Consider the following 27,021-nt stretch of genomic DNA (forward strand, 5'->3'; position numbering starts at 1 on the left):
TCACAGCCAATAACTCTTTCTCATAGACCTGCATGGTCATCTCTGGCCCTTGCAAAATTCTGCTCTCATAGGCTACTACCTTGCCATCTTGCATTAGCACTGCACCAATGCTACTACCACAGGCGTCACACTGGACCACAAATGACTTCCTAAGATCTGGCAACACAATGACTGGATCTGAAATCATCTTTTCCTTTAAGAGATTAAAAGCTGAAATCTCTTTCTGTGTCCATCTAAAGGTGACTGCCTTCTTTTGAAGAGCATGTAAAGGTGAAGCAATCTCAACGAAATTTCGGATAAACCTTCTGTAATAGGAGCATAGTCCCAAGAAGCTTCGGACATCATGCACCGTTTTCAAATCTGGCCATGACTTGATCGCTTCAACTTTTGCAAGATCCATTCTGACACCATCCTTTGAGACAATGTGTCCTAGAAAGTGGATCTCTTCCAGAAAAAATTCACTTTTCTTTGCATTGATGAGCAACCTTTGACTGTGTAGCTGTTCGAACACAATGGCCAAGTGATGCCTATGCTCCTCTTCATTCTTTGAGTAGACTATCATGTCATCAAAGAATGTACCAACAAACTGCTGGTGTGGACGGAAAATTCTGTCCATCATCCTATTGAACGTAGCAGGAGCATTTGTGAGACCAAAGGGCATCACTAAAAATTCGTAAAGGCCAAACGTCGTTCTAAAAGTAGTCTTGTGCACATCCTCTGATCTAATGCGGATCTGATGGTAGCCACTCTTTAGATCTATCCTGCTAAACATAGCCGCTCCTTCTAATTTGTCCATAATATCATCAATTCTAGGTATAGGGAACCTATTCTTGATGGTATTCTTGTTCAGTGCACGGTAGTCGATGCACATACGCCATGAGCCATCCTTTTTCTGCACCAACAACACTGGAGAACAGAATGGAGATGAATTGGTCTGAATCAGCCCCTTTTCTAACAGCTCCTGTACTTGGGCCCATTATCTCTTTCTGCTGAGCCGCACTAACCCTGTACGGAGGCTTATTTGGTGGGCTACTGCCTGGCACCAAATCTATCGCATGGTCCTCGGGTCTCTCTGGCGGTAATTGAGACGGTAATGAATCGGAAAAACAATCACTATACTGTTGTAAAAACATTGACCTTTCTTTATCTAGCACAGATAAATTTGATTCATCACAATCTGACACTTCACGTGCAAAAACCAAGTACGCAGAAAGATGCTTTTTCATTACAGAAGTAATAGCAGAAGCTGATACAGTGGGAACAGACTCCCCTTTAAGCTTTACATCCAAAATGTGATTCTTTCCCTTGCTCTGTACAGTGATCTTTTTGTTGTAGGCATCCATGATTCCCTGTACACGAAATAACCAAGGAATACCTAACAACACATCACATCCGTCCAATGGCATGATGTAAAATTCTTCAGCATCTACATAGGACTGGATATGTAGGCGCAGCTTTCCAATGATGGGTGTCACAGCCTCTTTATGGCCAGGACATGCCAAACCTGCCTTTGCTGTATACCCCATCTCTTCAGGTCTGATTCCCAACTTCGAAGCCAATTCTGGGGAAATGAAGTTGGCTTGGCACCTGGATCAAAGAAGATAAGCACTGTTTGATCCCTGACCTTTCCCCATGCTCTGCAAAGCTCACTTGCATCTGAATTTGGATTGTCGCCCACCATATCTGGCACTAGACCAGCCATGGGCTTCTTTCCTTTCCTGTCCTCTTTGTCTTCAGAATCAACTGGCCTTTTCTTTGTAGGACAATTGTAAGCAATGTGGCCAAGCTGCTCACAGATGAAGCATTTGTTCTCTGACCTCAGAACCTTCTTTTGCTCTTCCGACTTGGGAGGAAAACGTCTTTTCCATTTCTTCGCTGGTCCCTTTTCTGATTTAGCCGTAGCTTTGTCTTTCCCTGCGTTGGCTGGCTCCTGAGTCCCTTTCGGAGCCTCCTTGGGAACATACTTCTTCGTTGAATTTTTCTTGGCTGATCCTTCCTTGACGCCAGTATTGAATTCACAATCTTCTCCCTTGAGCAAACCATTGCCAGTGTTTGCTACCTCGATGAGCTGCGTCAAAGTAGTGATTTTGGTCTTCGTGCAGTATTTTCTCAATCCTTTGGGTAGGCCACAACAGTATTTTTCAATCTGTTCTGTCAATGGCACAAACCTATAGGAAGTTACTGGAAGTAGAGCTTTCCAAAACTTCCGATTGTAGTCATCCAGATTCTTGCAAGTAGCAGCATTAAGCTGGTGCCATTCTGTCATGACATCTGCTTCAAAGTCATCAGATAACCATGCTGCTGCAAAAATCTGCTTGAAGTAAATCCATGTGGACGGAGCTTGCCCTTGCAGCAATAAAGTTGTCCACCATTGTCCCGCATTCCCTGTCAAGAAAGTGGCTGCCTTGCGGACCTTTGAAGCCTCTGTAAAGTTTCCCCCTGCATAGGCCTTGTCAAACTGCTGGAGGAATAAGAGAGCCTTCTTCCTATCATCAAACCCTGTAAAGGTCGTGAAAGTCACACCTTTGCCATCTTCTTTGTACGGAGTTGGCCTCTCGAGCGGCGTTAAATTGTCATATGGAAGTGATTGAAACATGGGAACACTGTTAGGGTTCATTTGTGTTCCCTGACCGCAATTAAGTTGACCTGGAAATGCCATATTTGGCTGCTGATTTGTAATTCCAGCCATACCAAAATGTGCCTGTGGCATCCCAAATTGGCCTTGAGTGCTTTGAAACCCTGGTAGCATGCCCATGACACCATACATGGAGTTAGGCATCATCGTTTGAGCACCCCCAAACACTGTTCTTGGCGTGTAAAATTGATTTCCAGGTGCATGACCAGCCATGCTCTAGAATACCGATCCACCTCCAAAATAGCCAGGGTGTACTGAAGGTGGTGGAAAGACCTGTTGCATAGCCTGTAGGTTGCTTCCCTGCCCATTAGAACCAGCTATAGGCTGATGAAAAGTGGCTGGCTGAACTGGTACAGCTTGAAAGACTGGCATCTCAGCCACCTGTTCTTGCACCTTAGGCACAAGTTGTGGAGACTGCATGTTCTCTGTCAAGTGTACAGGTGTTTCCATTGACTGTGCAGTATGAATCACCTCTGCTCGAGCCTTGACAGGCTTTTGAATGTGATCCAGTGACCCAACCTGCTGAGACGGAACAGGAGGTTGCAGAAAGGCTAAAAACCTCGGGTTCTGCATTACTTGTGTGAACATAGCCACAGCAGTAGCCAACTGGGTCTTGAATATATCATCATCCATCTGTGGTGGTCTTGAAGACTCACCCACTTCATGTGTCTGTTGACCCTGTGAAGAGGAAACCTCTTCAGTCACATCATCTGGTCTGTGTCAGCCATAATTGCAATTCGCTGTGTCTGGTCTATGATCCCCTGTGCCTTCAAGCCCAACCTGACCAAGGCTCACTTCTATGGGAAAAAGTGATTTAATCCCGTCGATGGAACCATGTAACCGGCCTGTACTTTCAAAAAGGGAGGTAGACTTTAGACTTAAAAACCTTATTTGCTTTCACCCATTTAATTTGTCGCCCACTTTACCTGTACTTTCAAGACACAACAAAGGGGATAGGGATACAGGCTGCTAGATTGCACCTGTATAAGTAGACTGACACCAGATTGGCCCCTAACTTAGGCGCCCCTTTTGGTATTTCTTTATTGTTCAAAAGAGGGAATAAACGCTGTGGTTCCCTACAAGCTGCCCCGCACAAACTTGACTGAATTTCAACTGTTCCGGCCCGATTTCGGCAGCATAACTGTAGTAGGACCCTTCACAGTCAATATTCCCACGCATTGAATGACTTTCCCGACGCATACGGCCACTTTGCAAAACCTGGCAAGAATCTGCAGCACGCTGAATTCTCTGTTTTCAGCCCCGAAAATGCGCCAGATCACCTGTACTGTGGTCCCCTCGCGTCCCCGAACCTCTTGGGGGTATTAGGGACCGTTTAGGGCCAAAACCCTAAACCTGCAAAAATACACAGCAGGCTGTAATTTACTGTTTCTGGCTCCGTTTCGCGTGCCGGTCACATCCGTAGCAAGTCCTCAAGCTCCCGCACCTGAAGGGCTACTTACCCTTTGAATCGGACGAGATTTCTGGCGTGAAACCTCTCCGAATTCACCTGTACCTACGGGGGATTAGCCGCTAGCTAATCCAGTACCTTTGCAAGAGGCTCTTGCCTCGGCAATCGCGCATGAACCCACACAAATGTACATTGGTCAATTGAAAGGTCCACTAGAGGGGCATAACATACTGCCATAGGGGAGAGAGAGGGCAGTGCGTAGCGTGCTGGGCATCATTCCTGGCACCGCACTGTACATAGGAGGGAAAGGAAGCACTCCATAGCTCTTAACCTGTGACAAAACTGAAAAATGAGCCTTCTTCCTCCTAAATTCAGTGCCACTTCTTGTTGCATGAGGAAAGTGCACTAGAAGGTGCCACTTGGCACATTTACAAGCATTTTCCCGTTTCGGAGTTGTCGCCTAAAAATCTCCCAACCGGTTGCCCAGTTGACTTCATGGCAGAGTAAGAAAATGTTCCCCTTGTCATTCCGGAGGTAATGACGCAAACACATTTTCAAGTCCCAAAATAGCAGTTTCCTAAATTTTAGGAGATGCTGCCAGTGTATCTTTCTAGGTCATCTGACCCCCTTTGTACACTGCAGCCACACCCAGAACTGAAATGTAGCCTCTGTAGCAAAGGATTCCATTTTGGTTCACACTAGCTATGCAATGCAAGGCAGTTAGATTTCTCGAGGGGTGTTTCCAAAGAGTGAAAGTAAATAAATAATAAGAAAGAAATCAACCAAAAGGATAGATAGTAGTCACACGCTGATGACAACTTTGGATGCGGGGAACCGGGACACATCTCCGCGAAGTGCCCTAAAAAGGCACAGAAAGAACAGAATGATAAGGACGACGACAGGCCTGAGAGTTCGAGAGCAGCTGAGGAACGTGGACGAAAAGGCAAGATGAAAACAGGACTGGTTCTAGATTGTGTGGATACTGATCTCGACACCATGGATGAGAGTACAGAACTTTGCCGAGCTTGGGGCGAAGTGAAAGATCAAGAGGCCGTGATTTTCTTTGATGGAGGAGCCAAGGCCAACTTCATCTCACCGGAATTGGCGGCGCGGCTCGAGATTACTTCCGATCGGATGGGACCACTTGCAGAGGCAGTTCTAGCGGCACCCGGCAGGGACGTAGCCATTACACCTGTCATTGGCAAACTTCCGTTGCATTGTCAGGGGTATTTGGGGCATGAGGACTTCTTCATAATGCCTTCGGAGGGTTGTGATGTTCTCTTAGGGATTCCCTGGTACCACAAGAACAACGCAGTGGTCGATTATCGGGCGAGAAAAGCGACTTTGACTACAGAAAAGGGCAGAACAATTATACTTGATATTAAACTGAAGGGCGAGTCTGTCCCTATTGTATCGGCTTCGGCCATTTCAAAATCAATGAAATCCAGTCTGTTTGTTTACTCGATCTTTATGAAAGAATTGAGCGATAAGGATAGGACAAATATGTCTAAACTTGATAAAGAACACCAAGATTTTCTCCTCTCTCACACCGATTGCTTCTCAGAGGGCCTACCAGGAGATTTACCTCCTGCTCGTCCTGAAGATCATACCATTGATCTGATACCCGGAAGCACACCACAGAACCGGCCACTTTATCGTGTGAGCCGAGCACAGAATGAAGAGATTATGAACCAAGTGAAAGACCTCTTGGAAAAGGGTCTTGTCCAGCCTTGTACTTCACCGTATTGCTCTCCAGTGTTGTTGGTTTTGAAGAAAGACGGATCTTGGAGGATGTGCATCGATTATAGAGCTCTCAACAAAATCACCATCAAGAACAGATTTCCGATTCCTAGGATCGATGATATATTGGACAGGTTACAGGGATCCTCGTACTTTAGGAGGATCGACTTGAAGAGTGGATATCATCAGATCCGAATCGCGCCGGGAGACGTCTATAAGACAACCTTCCGGACTACTTTTGGGTTATTTGAGTTTTGGTGATGCCTTTTGGCTTGACCAATGCTCCTGCGACATTTAATCGGATCATGGACATGATTTTTTGAGAGTACGGACTATTTGTTGGCACTTTCTTTGACGACATCATTGTTTTCGCCAAGAATGAGGCAGAACATAGAGATCATCTGCTTCAGGTCTTTCAGGCATTACGAGATCACAAGTTAGTGATTAATGCAAAGAAAAGTGAATTTTTCCTACCAGAGATGCACTTTTTGGGACACATTGTCTCAGCAGTTGGAGTGCAAATGGACCCGGCCAAGATAGAGACTATCTGTGATTGGCCCGATTTGAAGAATGTCCATGAAGTTAGAATCTTCTTGGGACTGTGTTCGTACTACAAGCAGTTCATACGAAAGTTTGCAGAGGTTGCTTCCCCTTTGCATATCTTGACACAGAAAGGAGTCCCTTTCTCGTGGGGATCCACAGAGGTGACTGCCTTTCGGACATTGAAAGAGAAATTGACTACGGGACCAATTTTGACTTTGCCAGACTTGCATAAGTCATTTGAAGTATATTGTGATGATTGTGGTCGTAGTCTGGGTGCGGTCTTGATGCAAGAAGGCCATGTCATTGCTTACGAGAGCCGATTGTTCTCTAGGACAGCACAGATATATGAGAAAGAGCTTTTGGCGGTTATCCATGCTCTTACTCAGTGGCGGCACTACCTACTCGGAGCGGATTTTACTGTTTTTACAGACCATTAGAGTTTATGCTACTTCTTGTCACAGAAGCAGCTTTCGGAAAAGCAGATGCGGTGGGCAAACATCTTGTCACAGTTTCACTTCCAGATTGTCCATGTGCAGGGACAAAAGAATGTGGTGGCAGATGCTTTGTCTCGGAAGCCGTTGGTTCTGGCTATTTCCGCGATACATCATAGGAGCTTCGAGGATATGGTTGATTAGTATGCCACAGATACAGATTTTGTAGATATTTTCACACGGATACGGGATGGGGAGACAGTAGCTGGATACTCCCTTCGGGGAGGCTACTTGATGAAAAAGACTATGTTGTGCGTTACACAACCGTTGAGGGAAAAGGTTATGACTGAATGCCACTGTCCACCTTTTACGGGTCACTGTGGCATTGCTACCACCATGAAGGGGGTAGAGAGATACTTCTTCTGGCCGAGACTCAAAAGGATGTGGGAGAGTTTGTGCGCAGTTGCTTAGTATGCCAGAAGGTCAAGTTTGACAAGCATAAGGCACAGGGATTGTTACAGCCTTTACCCATACCCACCCGCCCCCGGGAAAGTATTGCGATGGATTTCATTTTTGATCTCCCGAGGACTCAGAGTGGTCATGATGGTATCTGGACTGTTATTGACAAATTTAGCAAACAAGCCGTGAAGAAAACAGTCAAGCCGGATCACTTAGCAAGACTGTTTGTGGCCCAGATCTTCAGATTACATGGCATGCCTGAGACGATTGTCTCCGACAGAGACCCCAGATTTACGAGTTTGTTTTGGAAGGCAATTTGGGAGAACATTGGCACGCGGTTGCAGTTCTCGTCATGGTTCCACCCGCAGATTGACGGGCAATCTGAGATTGCCAATTCAGTGGTTCTAGATTTATTGAAGTCTTATATCGCAGATCAGAAGACTCAATGGGAAAGATACTTACCTTTGGTGGAATTTGCCTACAATAACACGATACACTCTTCGACGGGGAAGGCGCAATTTGAGATTGTTGAAGGTGCTGCGAAGGTTCCACCCTTCCTGAGCACGAAAGATAAGATCTTTGAAGCGGATGAATATACGCGAGATTTGGATACGGCTTTTGCCAAGGTTCGCGAGACTTTGCAGAAGTTTCAAGAACGACATAAAAAGGCAGCGGATTGCCATCGTCGTGACATGAAATTGAAGGAGGATGATTGGGTGCTCTTACGTTTTGAGAAGGCACGCCTACGAAAGAAAAAGGGAAAGGAGAGGCTTTTTCCAAAGCTTAGTATGAGATACTACGGACCTTTCCAGATTACTGAAAATATGAATGATGTCTCCTTCCAATTGAAACTGCCAGATACTTGGAAGATTCACAATGCATTCCATGTGAGTCTCTTGAAACCTTTTAAAGGTGATGTGCCTGATGATGGGGAGCCTGATGAGCAACCCGAAGTGGAAGAAAACGAGGAGATCCTTGTTCCTGAACAGATTTTGGCACATAAAGATACGAAGACTAAAGGTAAAGTCCGAAGGCGGGTCTTGGTTAAGTTCAAGAACTATCCTGCACTAGATGCGAAGTGGATGGAGGAGGAGGACGTAGCAGATACTCCTCAGATTGTGAAACTTTACCTCGATGCTTTTGGTTTAGCATAGTCTACTCCAAATGGAACCCAGAATTCAGCTTGGCCGGAGATTTGGTGCAGTGGGATGCACAAGAGGGGAGTCGCTCCGCTCCTTTGTCAACAGATGCCTTGATTTAGATACTAGAGTCACTGATGTCTCTTTGAGCTTCAGGGATACTGAGAGCTGACAGTATTCTGCTTATGACTTTATGAAATGGAATTCCTGATAATGATACTGATTTGTATCTTCACTTCTTTTGAGTGCATGAACTGATAGACGAACTGACTTCAGCATTTTGGTCTGACTGATCTCGAATTGACATGGTTGCAATAGGGGTTAGTCAATCGAACATCGATGAGGTCCCGATTGGACCTAGATGTGATTGCTAGCTATATTGGCGATAAATCATGCTCCGAATGAATGTTGAATGTCATGTGATGTCCTGTGATGTCGTGTGATGTGACTGTCGATTTGGTACATGTGCTAGATGTGTCACTTGACACATCCAACTCTATGTGTCCGTGGACAAGCTACAGCATGATCACGGTTCAGTTAGTCCAGTCAGTCTAGATCAGAAGTGATTTGGCACTTTTGTGAGTCTATTCGTAGACCGTGCATGCCCAGTCACTTAGTGTAGATGCATATCCTCTGGTTGCACACAGCATGATCATCAATATTCTGATGAGAATCCATTAGAATCATTTAGGGGAATTTTCCAGTGCATTTAGCCTATTTTCCCTATTGTTGACATTTTTCACTTATTAATTTAAGTGACTTCCCAACAAAAGTAGGTAGGGCAATTTTGCTAAGTTTGAATATAAGCAAACCAAAGTTAGCACTAAATGGCAGAAGAGGCAACAGGAGCCAAGCTCAGCAGGCAACTTCTCACAAGAACCTTGGTGGACTTTCCCCTCCAGGCAGCAGATTCCCTCACCTAGCGTTTTTGCACAGCATCCCCAACTTGGCGTTTTTGCATTAGACCTGCATCGCCAATAGTACCCAGCACCTAGCGTTTTTGCAAGGACCACAACTGCTAGCGTTTTTGATCATCAGATCCCTTGGCGTTTTTGGTTTTCAGCAACAGATAAAGACTGGCAATTTTCACCTAAAGTGTAGCAAAGTCAGCCCGGTAAAGACCTCAGTTTTCAGCCTAAAGAAACCTCAGTTTTCAGCCCTAAACCTGCAGATTTTCAGCGACAAAGACCCACAGAAAATAGCCCCAAAATCAACGATTTTGGCTCAGTCGCAGATTTCAGCCCATAGCGTTTTTGGACAGCAGTAGAAAGATTGCAGATTTCAGCCCTTAGGTCGACTTCGTCATCACCGTCGTCATCGTCGACATAGCCTAGACTTGCATCAGTCCCATACATTCCATTTGTACTAGATTGTGCAATCAATAGTAGACCACTCTCGCCACCAAGTGGGGCCTTCGGAGGAGGGTTTTACAACGTCTCTGGTGTCGTATCTCTCTTCTCTCTCTATCTCTCAGTCTCATACACTTGCACACACATTGTCCATTCACTTTGTTCGTGATCATAGCACTTTCCACTTAAGAACGGAAGGTTCTCCCTTCCATAAGAACTAAAAGGAACCTTGAGCACAATTCGGAGCACTCATCTTGAGCAAAGCGCAACAATCATTCCGCTGCACCTAACAAGATGTGTGTTCCTAGTACGTAGGTACTAACAGACAGTGTCTGCTAAGACGGTTTATGGCTTTTGTCGGTTTTGTAGGCGTAATCGCGGTCAATTACAATGCTTTCAAGAGGGGGGTATGTCACAAAGTGATGACGTGGCGGACAACAAAAATCCTATTTTTTGGCTGAAACCCTAAAATTCTTGCAAACCCTAAAAATTGCCAAAAACCCTAATTTGCAATAAACCCTAATTTCTGGCTGAAACCCTAAGTTCAGCAAACCCTAAAAATGCAGGCGCATGCTGATGTGGCAGCTGGTACGGAATTCCGCGTTTTGTGGCGGGATTTACGGCAGTTTGCTTTTTAGCATCCACGTAATGAGAGAGAGAGAGAGAGAGAGAGAGAGAGAGAGAGAGAGAGAGAGAGATTGCTTTTTGTTTTGAATTAGACTCTCTAAAAGAGAGAGAGAGCAGATGCTTTTGATTTTAAAGCTTTTTGGGGCTCTGCTTTTGGGCATCCCTTGTACCTTTAAATAAGTGGCTTGGGCCTTCACTCTACAGAGCATCTGGACGCAGAGTCTGAGAGTGAACCCCGAGTCACTCCCTTGTACTTTGAACTGATTAATATAAAAAAATATAAAAAGAAATACCGAAAGGGGCGCCAATCTTCTGGGCCAATATCTCTAGGCACGGAACTCCGTCGGGCCAGTGTAAATCTATTGTGATCTGTGAATTGTTTGAAGTGGTTATTTGGTGCTGTCGCGATTGATTCTTGACTTGGAGTGTCCAAGTCTGTTACATGCGCCTACGGGAAAGAGAAGAGCTCTGGTAAGAGAAGATCCTTCTCTAACACAGATTGCAAGCTAAAGAAAGAACCTCAAGAACCCAAGAATCCAAGAACCACAAGAACCTAAGTTCCTCGTGAAGTTAAGAACCCAAGACCTCAGTGTATGGTCATGACCCAATGCGGAATGGATACTTCGCATGGAGGTGGAAGTGGCGAAGAAGAATTTTTCCCACCAGGAGGTTTTTCCGACCCTCCCCCCTCCCCATCTACGCCAAGGATTGTACCTAATCCTATGGAGGCTTTGGTCAAGACGATGATGGATCTGATGTTACAAGAAGAAGCGCAACGCGCTGCCTTGGAGCGCGAGCGCAAAGAAAGAAAGGAATCCTTGGATCGTGAACGCGAAAAAAGACAGGCATCCTTGGATCGCGAGCGTGAACAAGCGCACTTGGCGGTCGAGGAAAGAAAGGCATAATTGGATCGCGAGCGCAAAGAAAGAAAGACTGACTTGGAGCGTGAGCGCGCTTGGCGGCCGAAGAGAAAAGGGTAGCGCGAGCGTGAGCAAGTGCGCTTGGCGGCCGAAGAAAGAAAGGCAGCTATTGAGCTTGAGCGTGAGCAAACACGCGAAGCCCAACGAGTAGCGGTCGAAGACAGACGAGCGGCCTTGGAGTTAGAGCGTGAGGCGCAGAGAGACTATCGCATGCAAGAGTTGGTCCTACATGTACTTACCTCGAAACCCGAGCCGACCAAAAATGTTGGTGGTTCATCCAGTGACGCAAGCCGAGATTTAGACTCCAACAACCTCGTCACCGAGAAGTTGACATTCAGTAAGTATGACGATAAGATGGATGCTAGTGTTATTCATTCTTGGTTGCATCAATTTAATGCTTATTTTGCGACAACTAAGAAGACAAGGAATAGCAAGGTTTTAACGGCAGCCATGTAGCTTGTCGGTGATGCCATTAATTGGTATCACGCATGGCAAGAGGCACAATTGACCCCGCACCTAGAGGAAGTCGACGAAGACGTGCCTCTTTCCTTCAATTGGGCCGACTTCCAAGACAAGCTCAAGGCACGGTTTATGCCTCCTCAGTACCTAGCGCAGTTGAAAGAAGATTGGTGCAATCTCAAGCAGAATGGTATGCCAGTCATGTCTTTTTCTAACCGTGTTTTGCAGCTCGGCACCCAATTACGCAAATATGATGATGAGCGCAAAGAGGCTTTCCTTTTTGGGTTGGACGAATATATCAAGCTTGATGTAGAAGTCTTCGACCCCGTGGATCTCAACAAGGCGGTAGCAATTGCTCTGTCCCAAGAGATGAAGTTCAACAAGGGAAAGCCTAAGGAGAACAAGTCGTCTCAAAGTACCTCTCAGACTTCTCAGAACCCTCAAAATGGTAAGAACGGTAACTCTTCTAGCCAATCTTTCTCTAATTTTTCGGAAAAGAACTCACAAAATGAATCTAAGGGTAAAGCTAAAACACTTGCTAAATCTAAGCTAACCCCGAATGAAAAAGCCGCAATAGGAATTATAGGAGGATACATAATGGTAGAAGAACAAGTCATTTATGCTAAGGAAGGTCGTTATCAATGTCACGTCAAGGGTCACATTAAAGCGGCTTGTCCTAACTCCTAAGATAGCCCCACCTAAAGAACCTAAGGCACCCGCAACAACCACAAGCACTTTAATGAACCAAGCTAAATCTTCTCATGTCTCTGACACACACATAGATGAGTCTCTAATGAAGTGTTATAGTCATGTGAAGGGTCAGCGTTTTGTCATATTGTTTGATCCAGGTAGTATGCATGATGTGATTAGTGCCTCTCTTGTAGAGAGAGCTCGTCTAGAGGTTAGTCAGACATCTCCTCTCGAGGTGTCTGGCTTCGCTCGCGGTATGGACTCTCTCATCACACAAGGGTGCCTGATGTGTTGTTTACAGTTCAACAAGCTCCTTTCGGTAGGAAATTTGTCGTGTCTCCTCTCTCAGGATGTGATGTGCTTTTGGGCATTTGATGGTTTCGTGAGCATAATCCTCTCATTGATTGGGAGGACAACACTCTTACATTAAATGCCAAGAGTGACTCTCCCATGATCATTCGTACTGAGGAGGGTGTGCATTGTTTGCCTCTCATTTCTCATGTGTAGGTAAAGTGTGAATTATGACGAGGAGCACAAGCGGCATTCATCTATGCCTCTCTAGTTACTAAGAGCATTCAGACTCCAGACAGGTATTCAACTTTGTTTACCAAGTTTAAGTATCTCTTTTTGCAGGATAATCTTCCATCCCGTCTCCCACGCGAGCGGCCGGAGGAGCATCGCATTGAGCTTATGGAGGGGGAACAGCCGGTTAGTTGCTTCCAACCGTTTGAACAAGACACAAGAAGAAGAGTTAGAGCGGCAACTCACGGTGTTGGTGGCTAGAGGATTCATACGTGTTAGTGTAAGTCCTTTTGCTGCTCCTATTTTGTTTGTCTGGAAGAAGGATGGTTCGTCTCGTTTATGTGTTGATTACAGGGCATTGAATAAGATGACCGTCAAGAACAAGTTTTCGATGCCTCGCATTGAGTATATCCTTGATAGAATCAATGGGGCAAAGGTTTTCAATAAGGTCGATCTAAAGAGTGGATACTATTAGGTAAGGGTATTCAAAGGCGACATCTTCAAGACCGCCTTTTGCACAGAGCCAGGGCAATGGCACTATGTTGTTATGCCTTTTGGATTGACAGGTGTCGTGGGTACATTTAACCATCTCATGGTAGCCGTTTTGGAGATATGGTTGGTGTATGTGTATGTTTATCTTTCTTGATGATATTCTCATTTTTTATGCATCGTGGGAACAACATGAAAAGTATGTAGAAAGGGTATTGACCCGTTTGAATGAGTGTTAGTTGTATATTGCAGCTAAGAAATTTGAGTTTTTTCTCACCGAAGTTACTTATCTAGGTTATATCATTTCTACAGAAGGCGTCAAGCTAGACCCCGCGAAGGTGGAACATGTACGTAATCGGGATATGTTCTTTTCTTGGTTTATGTCAAGCATATAGTTTGTACATAGAGAATTTTGCACGCGTTGTCGCACCTATGACAGATGTTTTGAAATGGGTAAAGACTCGCCGACAGCACGTGGATTTACCCGAGGTAGCCATTAAGGCTTTCGCAGCTCTCAAGGTTGCGGTGACAGAAGCGTCGTGTCTTATCCTTGCCTCTTGGGATGACCCTTTTGAGGTATGGACGGATGCAAGCAATGTCGCTATAGGCGTTGTGCTTCAACAGCATGGTCGTCCAGTAGCTTTCCTTAGTCGGAAGCTCAGTAGTGCAGAAAAGAACTACTCAGTTTATTATAAAGAACTTTTGTTTGTCATTCACTCTCTTAAGCATTGTAAGCATTTTCTGTATGGTAGAGAGTTCACAGTTCGCACGGATCACCAAGCCCTCAAGTGGCTCCAGTCTATGCCTAGTCCAATTTGGAGTGATCGCCAAGCACGGTGGTCACGATTTTTTGAGCAATTTGGAGATTTGATTGAGTATGTGCCTGGAAAAGCTAAACGTGTTGCAGATGCGTTAAGTCGCAAAGGACAGATCCTGGCTCTTGAGTCAAGATTCACAGTTTCTTTTCAGGGTATGTCTTTACAACATGAAGAACCAGTATGCGGATTCCGAGTTTGGTTAGCAATGGTTGCAGGCTCTTGCTTCCCAAGGGCCAAGCAACTATCTCATTCGTAATGGTTTGATATCATTACATGACTTCCTACATCCTTGGGATATGACTCTATTTTTGTGGTGGTTGATATGCTTGCAAAAATGACCCATTTGTCTCTAGTCAAGACGATGTTTATGGCTAAGGATATAGCTCAAATCTTCATGAAAGGTGTCTTCATGTATCATGGTTTACCTCGTCGTATAATTTTTTATGGTGATGCAAAGTTCACCTCAAATTTTTGAAAAGCGTTATTCTCAGCTAGAGGAACCCAGTTGGCCTTTAGCATTGCTTATCACCCTCAAACTGATGGGTAGACAGAAAGGGCCAATCAATTCATTGAAGACACGATAAAAGCTTATTGTATGCATGAGCAAGATAAATGGATAAAAAATTATCAACGTCTATGTGTGTTGCCCTCTCTCAGGACAACCATATTGCATGATGCACATGACTCTCTTACGAGTGGGCACGGGGGAATGAACACGACTCTGGAATAATAGAAAGATTCTTTTATTGGCCTAAAATGCGAAAAGATGTGTTTCATTATGTCACAAAGTGTACTATTTGTCAAAAGGTAAAAGCTCCTCGGGGTAAGCAGCAAGGCCTCTTGCTTCCGCTGCCTATTCTCGATGGACCTTTTCAAGATATTTCCATGGATTTTGTGACTAACCTTCCACCTAGTTTGCATTCAAGGAACACTCAAATGTTTGACAATTGTTGATCTTTTCAACAAGTTTTGCATGTTGATTCCTTGTAAGGCCACAGTCACCACACAAGATGTAGCACGGTTGTTCATTAAGCATTGGTACCCCCTCTGTGGTTTGCCAAAATCGATTGTTTTAGATAGGGATGTTAAGTTCACGTCCAATTTTTGGCGCGCACTCTTTGATAATTTTGGCACTAAGTTGAATTTTTCATCGGCTTTTCAGCCACAGTCAGATGGTCAGACAGAGATTTACAATCAGTTGGCTTTTGATGTTTTAGAATCATATGTGCATGATCAACAGTTTCATTGGGAGCTCTATCTCCCATTGGTTCATGCTATTTTGAATGACTCTTTTTCCTTTGCCATTGGTCGAACTCCGTATGAGGCAGCTTTGAATCGTCCAACTCTATATTTCCGAAAGCTTGTATATCTTGGATTCCCGTCATAGAATATATGTGATATAAGGAGATATCCACATGTATTATTGGCATGCAAGCGAGGTCGCTTGCAGTATTTCAAGGGTGGGGTGTATCACAAGGGGGTGTATTTTTTCTGTTGCCTTCTCTAAATATGTACTACATATTTATTTTATTTTTACTTGTTTTTCTCGGAACCCTTGAAAAGGTGCAAGTGGACATTGCATGGCCAGTGTGAAACGGCTACAGCCGAACATGTTTCTCACATCGGGAATCTAGGTCGGTCAGTCTTGGACTGGTCTGGCCAGTTAGCACTGAATTCTGATGAGTATGGAAGCCTTTGTGCGCCAAAAGGAATTTGGGCCACGCGGCAAGTCACTTACAACTTTATAAGTTGGGGGGAACTAGGGAATTAACTCAAAGGGGCAAACTCGACACTTGGCAGAAGAAGAGGCACTTGTAGGACACCTCAGCAAGAGGGGGCGCCCATTTTGAAGTGGAGGCTGATTTTTGGTTCATTGTGACTTACAATGTGTGTGTGAGTAGTGGGTGCAGGTTCACAGCTTTAATGGAAAGCTTGCCTTCTCCTTTGTCTCATGTAGCGCAATGATTTTCTCTAGTGCATCTCTCTCTCCCCTTTGCACATATGGTAATGCCCCACTAGTTAGGCTACTCAGATGATCATGTACAATTCTGAGGGTTTTATGCGCTTTTGCCAAGGCAAGAGCCTTTTGAACAAGAACCGGATTAGCCAATTGCTAATCCCCCATAGGTACGCACAGGTCCATCGCGAAAGATTGTGAATTTGGAGAGTTTTCTCGCGTGAAAACTCGTCCAATTTACAAGGGAACTGTCCCATTGCGTGCAGGAGCCCTTGGGACACGCGTAGACGTGTTCGCTCCACTAAAAACGATCCAAAACAGAGAATTACAGCCTGGAAAAACAGAGAATTACAGCCTGCTGAAATTCTGTTACAGCTCACCAGAAAGCTCCTAAATCGCGAGGGAATCCGTCTCCTAGATAGGTACTTTTGGCTTGCATGGGTTTTGGCGTCGTTATGTTGTTGAAATCAGGTTGGAAACCTGCGTTTTGAGCCCTCGCCAGGTTTGGACAGCTTTGTGAGAGTGTGAATTAAGTGTGCGGATCGTCTATTTTCAATTGAGTAAAGAAATACCGAAAGAGGCGCCAGTCTCTGGGGCCTACAAGGTGTTGGTCTCGTGTGCGCAGTGACATTCTAGTCGCTGGACGCATCTGTGTTCTCTTTTTTTCTTAGTGCTCTGTGTAAAGTTAATAGGTAATTGAAATAGTACTACCCTCTACTGTGTACAAGCCGGTTATACAAGGAGTGGGTTTGATTAAGGGAGGGAAGAGAAACACGTGCATGGAAGTCCGCATTTATAGATACAAATGTCTTGCGGAGTGGGTGGTGGAATTTGTCCATGTTGAAATGTTTTTGCCATTTGCAACTCGTCCTTGTGACCACAAGAAAGATTTATGCTTGAGAAGACTGGATGCCAAGGTAACTTATTAATGCTCCCACAAGTCAAGGCTAGAGAAATACGTCTGCCTCTTAAAGGTCCACCAATCTATGACTTGCTTATTTCTTCGACTATCGTATGGTTCCAAAAGTTGAATGCAGAGCTTCTTTTTATTTGTTTCCAGCATTAAGTTTTGGAATGTTTTGAGCAATGAAATCTGGCGGAGGAGACTCCTTGGCATGAACCGAAGAGAAAAGGACAGGTCTGCCATAGTGTCTGGCACTCAATAGTATTTGTGCTGCCAAGAAGAGGAGCTTTGCTGCATGGATTGTTGGAGGGAAGCCTGGTGACTGCTGATAATCCATCTGCTATTCATGTTGCTATGCTTGTGACTGCTGTATGGATAAAAGTATTGCTGCCATGTCTCTAGTCTTGGGCATAAGGATCTGTATGAGCTGCTTCATATTCATGACTCTCCATAAGTTCATAAACAAATGATAGATGCTTCAGTGGTTTCGGAAATTAAACATGACTCATTCTAATTGGTGTCATACATTTGTTTAGGATGGCTTAGATGCTGTTTTTGTAAATGCCACTCTTACTGCTGTTCAGCAACGGAACCTGGAGGTGAATGGTTTCTGTTTTTTATATGTTGTGCTCTTTGTAGAATTTTCTCTTTGTAAAATTTTCTTACATGATGTTTGCAGTTTTCTTAATTCTTTAGGGTTGGTTGTGAACAGAGAGCATGGGGAAAGCCAGTGCTTGATCGTGTTGGTCTTATTATTGAGATTTTTGGTGCTCATGCCGAAACCAAAGAAGCTAGACTACAGGTTAACATACATAGAAAACATTATGCTTTGAAAATGCTATTGATATCAGCTTACTTCTAAAGGTGTTAATGCCTGTGTAGGTTGAACTTGCTGCTTTAAATTATAAAAAGTCACGGTTGGTGCGTATGCCTTCAAAAGATGGAAGATTAACTTTTGGGATGGACTTCGAGGCCGAAGTAGTAAGCGCCCGAGGGTAATTAGTACAATTTTTCCCGTAAGGCTTCACAAACTTCCAATATACTCCTGTGGTTCCTACAAATCTTCATGTAGGAATCAGAGGAGTATATTGGAAGTAATGTCTGTATTCAATCAGCTACATTAGATATAGATGCATTAGGTGCCTATTTTATCAAACACAATGCCTATTTTATCAAACACATGGGATTGGACTATTTTATCAAACACAATGCCTAGGTTTCTGGTTTTGAAAAATCTGTTCGAATAGGCAAAAAAGGATGTTTTAATGTTTGTGCAGCATATGCTAGCACAGTTTTTCTAGAAGCTTGTTACACAGATTGCTCTACAATTTGTGCAAAGTTATTTCGAAGTGTCAGCATCAGAGCAAATCTGAAAAATGCTATCCTAAGGGCAGTTACTCTGCAATGTCCCTTCAAACTGAGATTTTATGATGCCTCTGTGTTTGCATGTGTATGTGTGTGTTGCTGCTGAGCGTTCTATATTTTGAAATAAAGCACATTGTTCATCATTTTCATTTCCGGAACTAACTTGAGCGCCCCTCGGAATCAAACCGAGGCTTATATGCACCCACACAACCACTGTGGCAATAAGTTACAACCCTTGTTGTTGGCACATTGTCCATTTTTAGTGGGGAGTCTTTCATTGATGCTTTTTATTATGCCTTTTCACTTTCTTTGTTAGTTGTATATCTCAGAGGGGCGTGCATTTTCTGTCTTTACACATGGAGGCATAGAACCAAAATTCCGAATGCTGAATTCTCCTTTATGCCATGTGCCATTGAAAGATGTCCGTAGTTGATTGATCAAGTGGGTAAGGTGATTGGTGATGCAAATAATACAAACCTCAAAGTAGCAGTGAGTACCTATTTTATGCTGAAAACAAAACCAGTGATGCTGTGATAGCTCTGTGGTACTCGGCAACTAGCATCCAAGTTGCAGAGATAGAATAGTGGCCAACAAATCTGCTCTTACTGTCGCTCAACAACTTTGAGAGCAGATAAGGTAAGGCAGTAGCCACTTTTGGTCAGATGAGACTTCTCCTTCCCTTCAACTCCAACTTCAACCACCACAATAAGGCCAACAATGGAGTTGGCAATAGATTAGAAGGTTAAGTATAGGCCTTCTTTTATAGACTCTGGGCTCTTTGTCTCTGTTCGCATGCCTCAGTATTGCAAGAATAGTATTCAATGCTCTTGTCCATCTTTGTCTCTTCTTTTTATAGACTCTGGGCTCTTTGTCTCTGGTCGCATGCCTCAGTATTGCAAGAATAGTATTCAATGCCCTTGTCCATCTTCGTCTCTTTGGAAGAGTGTCCGCGCTAGCCTTCAGAATGCCACCTTTTCCATCTTGAGCATCTTAGCTTTGTGCCATTGCGTGCGCTATATGCAGTAGCCCTTAGGGTGGAAGATTCAACTATATGTTGTCCCGGTGGTTTGGCCACTGGTTAGTCGGGAATTCAATAGGTCATGGTTTAATAGACTGCTGCATCGTTTGGGAGAGGTTTCAGGCTGATTCATATGGTTCCCCTTAGGATGTTCGTATCCTTGTGTTCCATTTCAGCCCCCATTTACATGCATCTTTTTGATGTCCTGATCCTTAGCTTTCCCCCCTCAACTATGACGTTCTCGAGCAGTTTTTTCACCTATGGATGTATCTTGTAATTTGGCTTTGGCCGCATTTGTAAGTTGAATAATTTGTGTTTCATCAAGTGTACAAGCTCATCATTTTTAGAGAGAAAAATGAAATGAAATAAAATGTTATATTGACATCTTTAACAGGCCAAAACGACCTATGAGACCAAAAGGTTACATCCATCGACTCTAGTACAATGTCTGGGGAACATAAAATTAAAAATAAATGAGGGCACCTAGAGTGGGTAGGTGTATCTAAGCCTACCCTACATCATCATCAGCTGGAGAGAGAGTTTCTATAGATGGAGGCAAGGCATGGACCTTTTTGGTATGGTTGAGGGTCTCGCAGTCACAGTTGGATTACAAAGTCGTCTTTCAGAGTTTTGGTCGTACTAGAGGAGCTTGAGAGTTTTCCTTAGTGAGGGTCAGGCACGGCGTGACAAAGGTCGAACCCCCACTATTAGAGTTATCATTCACGCCTCTCTCGTAAAGGATCTGCTGCAGTTCATCTATCTCCCCATTATTCACAGCGAAGATATTTGGCAGAGCGTCACAAGATGATGCCGTGACATAGGACTACCGTTCAAAGCTAGCTAGAGCAGAGCCCGAAGGCCAAGTTGACCGAAGCAACCCATGAAATGTGGAACAACTCGTGGCATGAATCCTGGGGCTGTACGGATCAATGACTTGGCAGCTGCGTGCAAATTGATGACGTGGCAGCGTATGGATAGGGATGAGTCGCTGTTTTTATGTTGGGTTGTTGCTTTCGGGCTCCGGCTGTAATAACTGAGAGAGAGAGAGAGAGAGAGAGAGAGAGAGAGAGAGAGAGAGAGAGAGAGAGAGAGAGAGAGAGAGAGAGAGAGAGAGAGAGAGATGAAATGTTATATTAACGTTGGCCAAAATGACCTATGGGACCAAAAAGTTACTATTGGTGAATCTGATACCATGTCTGAGTACGGAAATTACAAAGTTACCAAGTTCCAAAGAACTAACACTAAAACACTAAGGAGAAAGGAAATAAGGGGGGGGGGGGGGGGGTTCAGATGAAATCTGTCATCGGTCGCTGTCGGATCTCATGTACCTCCTCCATGGTCAGAACTCTGGTTGGGCGTCTTGCATGTTGAGCTAGAGTGATTTGTATCTTCTGTTGCAACCTTCGTCGGTAGTGGGAGACCCCCCGAGGTCGTGGACGTCTGGATCTGTCAAGTTCATTGGCTCTGTCAAGCAGTGTACTTCTAGTATGAGTAGGCTCTGAGATCTGCCGTAATGACTGCTCCGTTGGCTCTCCTTTGTCTGGTGTAAAGAACTCTGTGATTCGTCTTTGAGACTGTCTTTCCCCTAATCTCCTCAGCAAGCTCTCCCTAAGTCTGTGCAGCTCTAGCAGGAACAATCCGAGACACTTTTGATCCTTGTATCTCATGACTCTAGAAAAAGGTCCGAACCCTTCTCTGAACAGGCAGTGGAAGCGGCCGCGTATCTCATAGTATGCCGGGCAGTGACATGTGTAGTGCAGCTCTGTCTCTGGCTCTAAGTTACATAGGTGACATATCCTGGCTCCTGTCGATACCCCTCGAAATCAGCCAATCTCGATCTGGAGCTAATGTGAGGATGTGCGTATCTATCCAATAGCGCATCTTATCCCATGAGATAAGTGTGTATCCATGTATGTTGGCCTAGTCACAAAGCCGTCCTTCGTGAGTTGGAGAAGATGCTCTCTGTAGAAGGCCATCTTCGTGCCCATCTCCTGTGTCAGCTGTATCCATGTGCTCCTGGTATTTAACTGAATCAGATCCTGACGTATGAGCCTGGTGATCTCTGTCCGTGTGAGAGACAAGGAGGGTGCATCCAAGGAGTATTGAAGCGGAGGTAATTTATCCATGTTGAGACCATGCGACTGAAACCATGATGTCATCTATCCATACCAACATGCTGTATCGCCTTGTAGAGCTAGTTGTCGAGATGACTCCAGGGCAAGCTGAGCGTATCTGTCTTTGGGGAGATCCCATAGACCGTGCATAAAGGAAACTGATCTCGAGGGGGGGGGGGGACGGCTAGCTCGGCTCGGATAATCTCATGTGGTACTGAGGCCTTAGCCCGAATCATCCGAGAGATCATAGAGACCAGAGGCCTCTCCATACATCTCCATCCATCTGTGTTGCCAGATCTCCCATGGTGGTCTACTGAGGGTCCCCATACATGAACTCCATAGAGCATAGCTGGAGTCACTATAGTGTCAAAAAGCCAAAGCTTTGTTTGCGGTTCCTGAAACTGGACCTTCAAACACATCCTCTCCAGTCCTCCCAAAGCTGCGTATGCTCTCGTTAGTCTAGTCTCTGATGCTCTCCTTAGTGAAAACATCGGTCCACCGAATACTACCCCAAGATAGGTATATGCATCTGTGTACTCCACAGTCTCCTGGCCATACATAAATGTAGGTGCCAACCTCCTGACCCACTGTAGTGTGGTGTTGAACACCATAACCTTGGTTTTCCCCAGATTGACCGACAATCCACTATCACGAGCAAATGTATGCAGAGCATCCAAATGACGCTGCATCCCCTCTGGGGAGTCTGAAATCAGCACAATATCATCAACATATAGTAACAGCGGAATCCATGTCCCTGCTAGCTGAGCCCCCCTGTCCCCCTGCCGCTCTACATAGTCTGAAAACTCATCCACATACATCCCAAAAAGAGTCGGGGATAGGGGGCATCCTTGCTTTACTCCAATAGTGGAGTGGACCATGTCAGACATTCCCTCAATGGTGCGTACCCGCCCCATCACTGTCCTGTATAGAGCCAGAATACCCCATATCAGCTCTGTAGGCACACCCATGTCCTGTAGTCTGTGTATAAGTCTGGCTCTCGGCACTGTGTCAAAAGCTTTGCGGAAATCCACAAAGCTACAATAGATTCTCTTGCCATGGTGTCTACCCTCCTCAATAATAGCTCTGAGTGTCAGAATCTGGTCAAGAGTGGAGAAACCTCTCCTGAAACCTGCTTGCCCTGGTGCTCTTATTCCCTCTCGCTCTGCCCATCTACTCAGCTCCTGCTCAAGGACGGATGCATACAACCTAGCTAATGTGTGGCCAACCATGATGGTGCGATAATTCACGGGAATCATGGGATCTCCTGACTTGAAAATAGGCACAATCGTAGACATACTCCAAGTCTCCGGGAAGCCTTCATACATGGCTCGATTAAACATCATAGCCAGGAGCTCTGCAAGCATATCCCTGGCATGGATGAAGTGCTCTGCTACCAGACCATCATGATCATGTGCTCTCCTTGTCTTCATCCTGTCAATGGCTTTCCTTACCCTCTCGGCAGTAAAGAAAGAACATGTCTCTGGGCATGTCTCTAGTGGGTCTGGCAGAGGTGGTTGCTCTGATGCTGTGAAGAGAGATGTGGCATATTCCCCCCATGTCTCAGTGGAGGTGACCGCGGGCGGTGGTGAATGCTCGTGGAATAGCCTCCATGCTTCGCCTGAGTCCTGACTTATAAATAGCTGATATAGATCCCGCTCTAGCTGAGATAGATAGGCCCTTTTCTTTCGTCGCACTAGGCGGCAGAAGATAATCCGTGACTGTCTATGTGTGGTAATACCCGTGAGCACTTCCCTCTGTAGTTTGATCCTCGTCTCTCTGCACTCCTCATCATACCACCTGTTCTGGGGCATGTTCCTAGATCGTCTCCGTGTGTGCTGGCTGTGGGGGTATGCCTCTGATGCTGCATCATGGAGCATCTCTGTCAATATCTGAGTGAGTTCATCTAGTGGCCGTCCTGGCTCCTGGGTGCATAGCTGCCTGTATATCTCATCCATATACACAGAATCCATCTCCCTCATGAAGGTATACCGAGTGTGTGTGGGGACTTCTCCTAAAGGAGCTGTGCTGAACTGAAAGGTCAGGGTGAAAGACACGATAGCATGATCAACTGCTACTCCAACTGGCCTAGTGCCCACCATGAAATCCTGAAAGAATGGAATGAGACCTTGCTGGGCCATAACATAATCCAGTGTGCTGGCACCATGTCGGTGTGTGGGGGGAGAGAGAGAGAGAGAGAGAGAGAGAGAGAGAGAGAGAGAGAGGAAATGAAATGAAATGAAATGAAATGTTATATTAACGTCTTCAAAAGGCCAAAGTGACCTATGAGACGAGAACGTTACAATGTGGTGGATTTGATACAAAGCTAGAGTAACAAAATGACAAAATAAAAATAATATGGAATCCTAAAATGGTAGGTGTGAACTAAGCAGCTAGCTGGGATAGCTAAATCACAAGAGATCCAGCATCGGTCACAGGCGGATCTCATCAATCTCCTCCATGGTTAGCAGTCTGGCATCGCCTCAATGATGGCCCTGAGTGTCAAGATATGGTCAAGAGTAGAAAAACCTCTCCTGAACCTTGCCTGCCCATCTGCACGCGTTCCCTCCCTTTCTGCCCATCTACTCAGCTACTGCTCAAGAATGGATGTGTACAACCATGCCAATGTGTGTCCAATCATGATAGGGCGATAATTCCCAGGCTCCATAGGGTCTCTTGACTTGAAGATATGTACAATCGTAGATAGGCTCCAAGTATCAGGTAAGCCCTCACACATGGCATGGTTAAACATAACTGCTAGAAGCTCTGCTAGTAGATCTCTGGCATGCATGAAATGCTCAGCCACTAAGCCATCATGATCATATGCTCTCCCAGTTCTCATCCTGTCAATGGCCTTCTTCACCATCTCAGCGGTGAAAAGAGCACACGTGTGTGGGCATGGATCAGGGGGGTCGGGAAGGGGCGGCTGTCCAAGAACTGTGTACAAAGATGATGCGTACTGATCCCAGGTCTCTGTAGAGGTAATGGTGGGGGGGGGGGGGGGAGACTGCTCATGAAAGAGCCGCCATGCCTCACGTGAGTCCTGACTCAAGAATAGCTGGTATAGATCCTGCTCTAGTCGAGCCAAAAATGGCCTCTTCTTCCGCCGCACTAGGCGTCGGAAGTCAATCTGTGACTGTCTGTGAGTGATGTCCCCCAAAAGCACCTCCTTTGAAGTCTAGCTCTAGTATGGCGGCATTCCTCATCGTACCAGCTGTTACGAGGCATGCTCCCAGAACGGCGTCTCTGCTTAGGCTGGGTGTGTGGGTATGCCTCTGCTCTTGCATCATGTAATGTCTGTGTCAATATAATAGTAATCTCCTCCAAAGGTCGCCTTGGCTCCTCAGTGCATAGGCGTTTGTAGATCCCGCCTATGTATACAGAATCCGTCTCCCACGTGAAGGTGTAGCGAGTAGGGGCTGCTACCCATGGCCTGTGCGCTACACTGAATTGGAAAGAGATGGTCAACGACACTAGAGCACGATCCACTGCCACCCCAACAGGTCTGGGCCCAACTATGAGATCCTGGATACTAGAGATAAGGCTCGGCTGTGCCATGACATAATCCATTGTGTCGGCTCCATGTCTGTGTGGAAAGCATGTGAAACCTCCCGCAGCGGGAAATCTCTGTAGGCCATTCAAGATGGACAATCCTTGTGCAGTCCCCATGTCTATCAAGTGCCATCCATACTCAGTATGTTCCCCATCTTGTGATAGTCTGGATAGGCCCGTCTCTGCAACATCCAACTCTCTCAGTATCTCCTTTGAAGTATCATAAAATACTTTTTGATGATGGGCAGTCCTAGCATTGAAGTCCCCTAGAATGATAATGTCACCATCTCTAGAGAACTCCCATATGTCATCATCCAAAATAGAGAAGGGGGACTGTCCTCTGGGTGGTGCATATATTGACGTACTCGGGGGAGGTAGCAAATAGCAATGCAAAAATATCTGCGTGTCTCTGCTCTTAATCTCACCCACATGTACCTAGCTTGCTCATTCTGCGAGCAATATGTATCAATGGCTACAACGCCTCCCTGAATAACACTGCCACTCCTCCTGAGCCCCGCCCTTTGTGCTCTGATCGTGTCTCCTATCTACAGACTGTCTCCCATCTGTATACACTAATGTGAGGCATAGATGTCTCTCCCGGTAAAACTCTCCTCAAAAGCACCCACATCAAGATCCATTACAATTCCAAGTAGCAACTTTGAGTGTGGTCCCATAGGCCTCACTCCGTCATGTGGAATGTCGCTCCAACATCATCACTCTTCCATCTCAATAAAAAGCAAATCTTACCTTTTTTCCTTGCCGCTCTAATCTCTGGCATTACCTCCTGCATATGGGCTCACAGGTAAGGTCATCCCTGAGAAAGATACCTGTCTTCCTAAGAGTTGGTCTTTTCTTCAAAAAGTCCTTCGCTTCCATGGAGGGAAAACGAAGGATGAGTGCTCTTTCTTTCGAGGTTTCCCCCTTGCTCCCATTTTTCTTGTTGCCCACTCTCCAAGCTCTTGAGTGCATTGGCTCATGAACCCCCATCAAAGCCATGAGTTCTTTTACCTCTTCGTCTACATTATCTTTGTCTTTAAGGCCGCAAATTCTCATGTAGAGAGCGTACACGTCTTCTTTGCTCCTCTTTTAGTGTCAAGTTGATAATGGTGGGTAGGGACGTTGTCTCCTTGCTTTTCCCTTTCTTGGCAACCTCAATCCATTTCTCTGCCTCATCTGCTTTCTGTTGAGTCTTTGTAATAACGTCCACCCAAGAAGTCGTCATTTCTTTATGCTGCTCTTCCCCCTCTTTGATGGCTCGCACTTGCTCTTTGATTGTGTTGAGTTCTTCTATTACAGAGGGTTGCAATTCTACCTCTTCAAGCGTGTTTCGTGATTGTGCCTCAGCGAGTTCCTTCTTGAGTGACGCAATCTCTTCGTCTTGGGTTGTCACACGATCTCTCATTGCAGTGATCTTACTTTCTTGGGCCAAAACGCGATCTTCGAGCATTTTTATTGTCCTTAATAGGTTGCGGTTGATCTTGTTAATGGTTTCGGTCATTTCTTCTTTGCACTTTTGAATTGCATCTTCTACGGGGTTTGGATTATCATTCTGCTTCCTCATGTTTAGTCGCTACCAAAAACGAGAGGAATTTTGCGGCGGAAGGAGACCACACTACACACACAAGTGCTTCCACATTATGCATACATGTTCTCCCACATTAAGCATACATGGCGTACATTTTCTGCAATTTTTGCAAATTACAGCAAATGCCCGCTTTCTGCAATTCCTGAGAAAAAACGGAGTTTTGAATTTTCTGTAATTTTTCTGATAACTACTGCTTTCTGCCTGTTGGAGCCGGAAAAATGTTTTCTGCTGTACCTACCGGGGGGGGCTGGGCAGGAGGTAGCAGAGAGAGAGAGAGAGAGAGAGCGGGGGGGCAGGGTT

General features: G+C 45.3%; 1 protein-coding gene across 2 annotated transcripts in view; it reads left to right on the plus strand.

Annotated features, from left to right (window-relative positions):
- Positions 1-27,021, plus strand: part of LOC147438388 (GTP-binding protein, HflX) — an 80,991-nt gene that overhangs the window by 17,221 nt on the left and 36,749 nt on the right. For both annotated transcript variants that reach the window (XM_086487690.1, XM_086487691.1), the window contains exons 3-5: positions 17,627-17,689; positions 17,803-17,892; positions 17,973-18,085. In XM_086487690.1, coding sequence (XP_086343816.1) covers positions 17,627-17,689; positions 17,803-17,892; positions 17,973-18,085 — 266 coding nt within the window. The remainder of the gene's footprint in view (positions 1-17,626; positions 17,690-17,802; positions 17,893-17,972; positions 18,086-27,021) is intronic.

Source organism: Adiantum capillus-veneris, chromosome 17 (assembly GCF_014529385.1).
Source record: "Adiantum capillus-veneris isolate H3 chromosome 17, ASM1452938v2, whole genome shotgun sequence".
NCBI lineage: Eukaryota > Viridiplantae > Streptophyta > Polypodiopsida > Polypodiales > Pteridaceae > Adiantum > Adiantum capillus-veneris.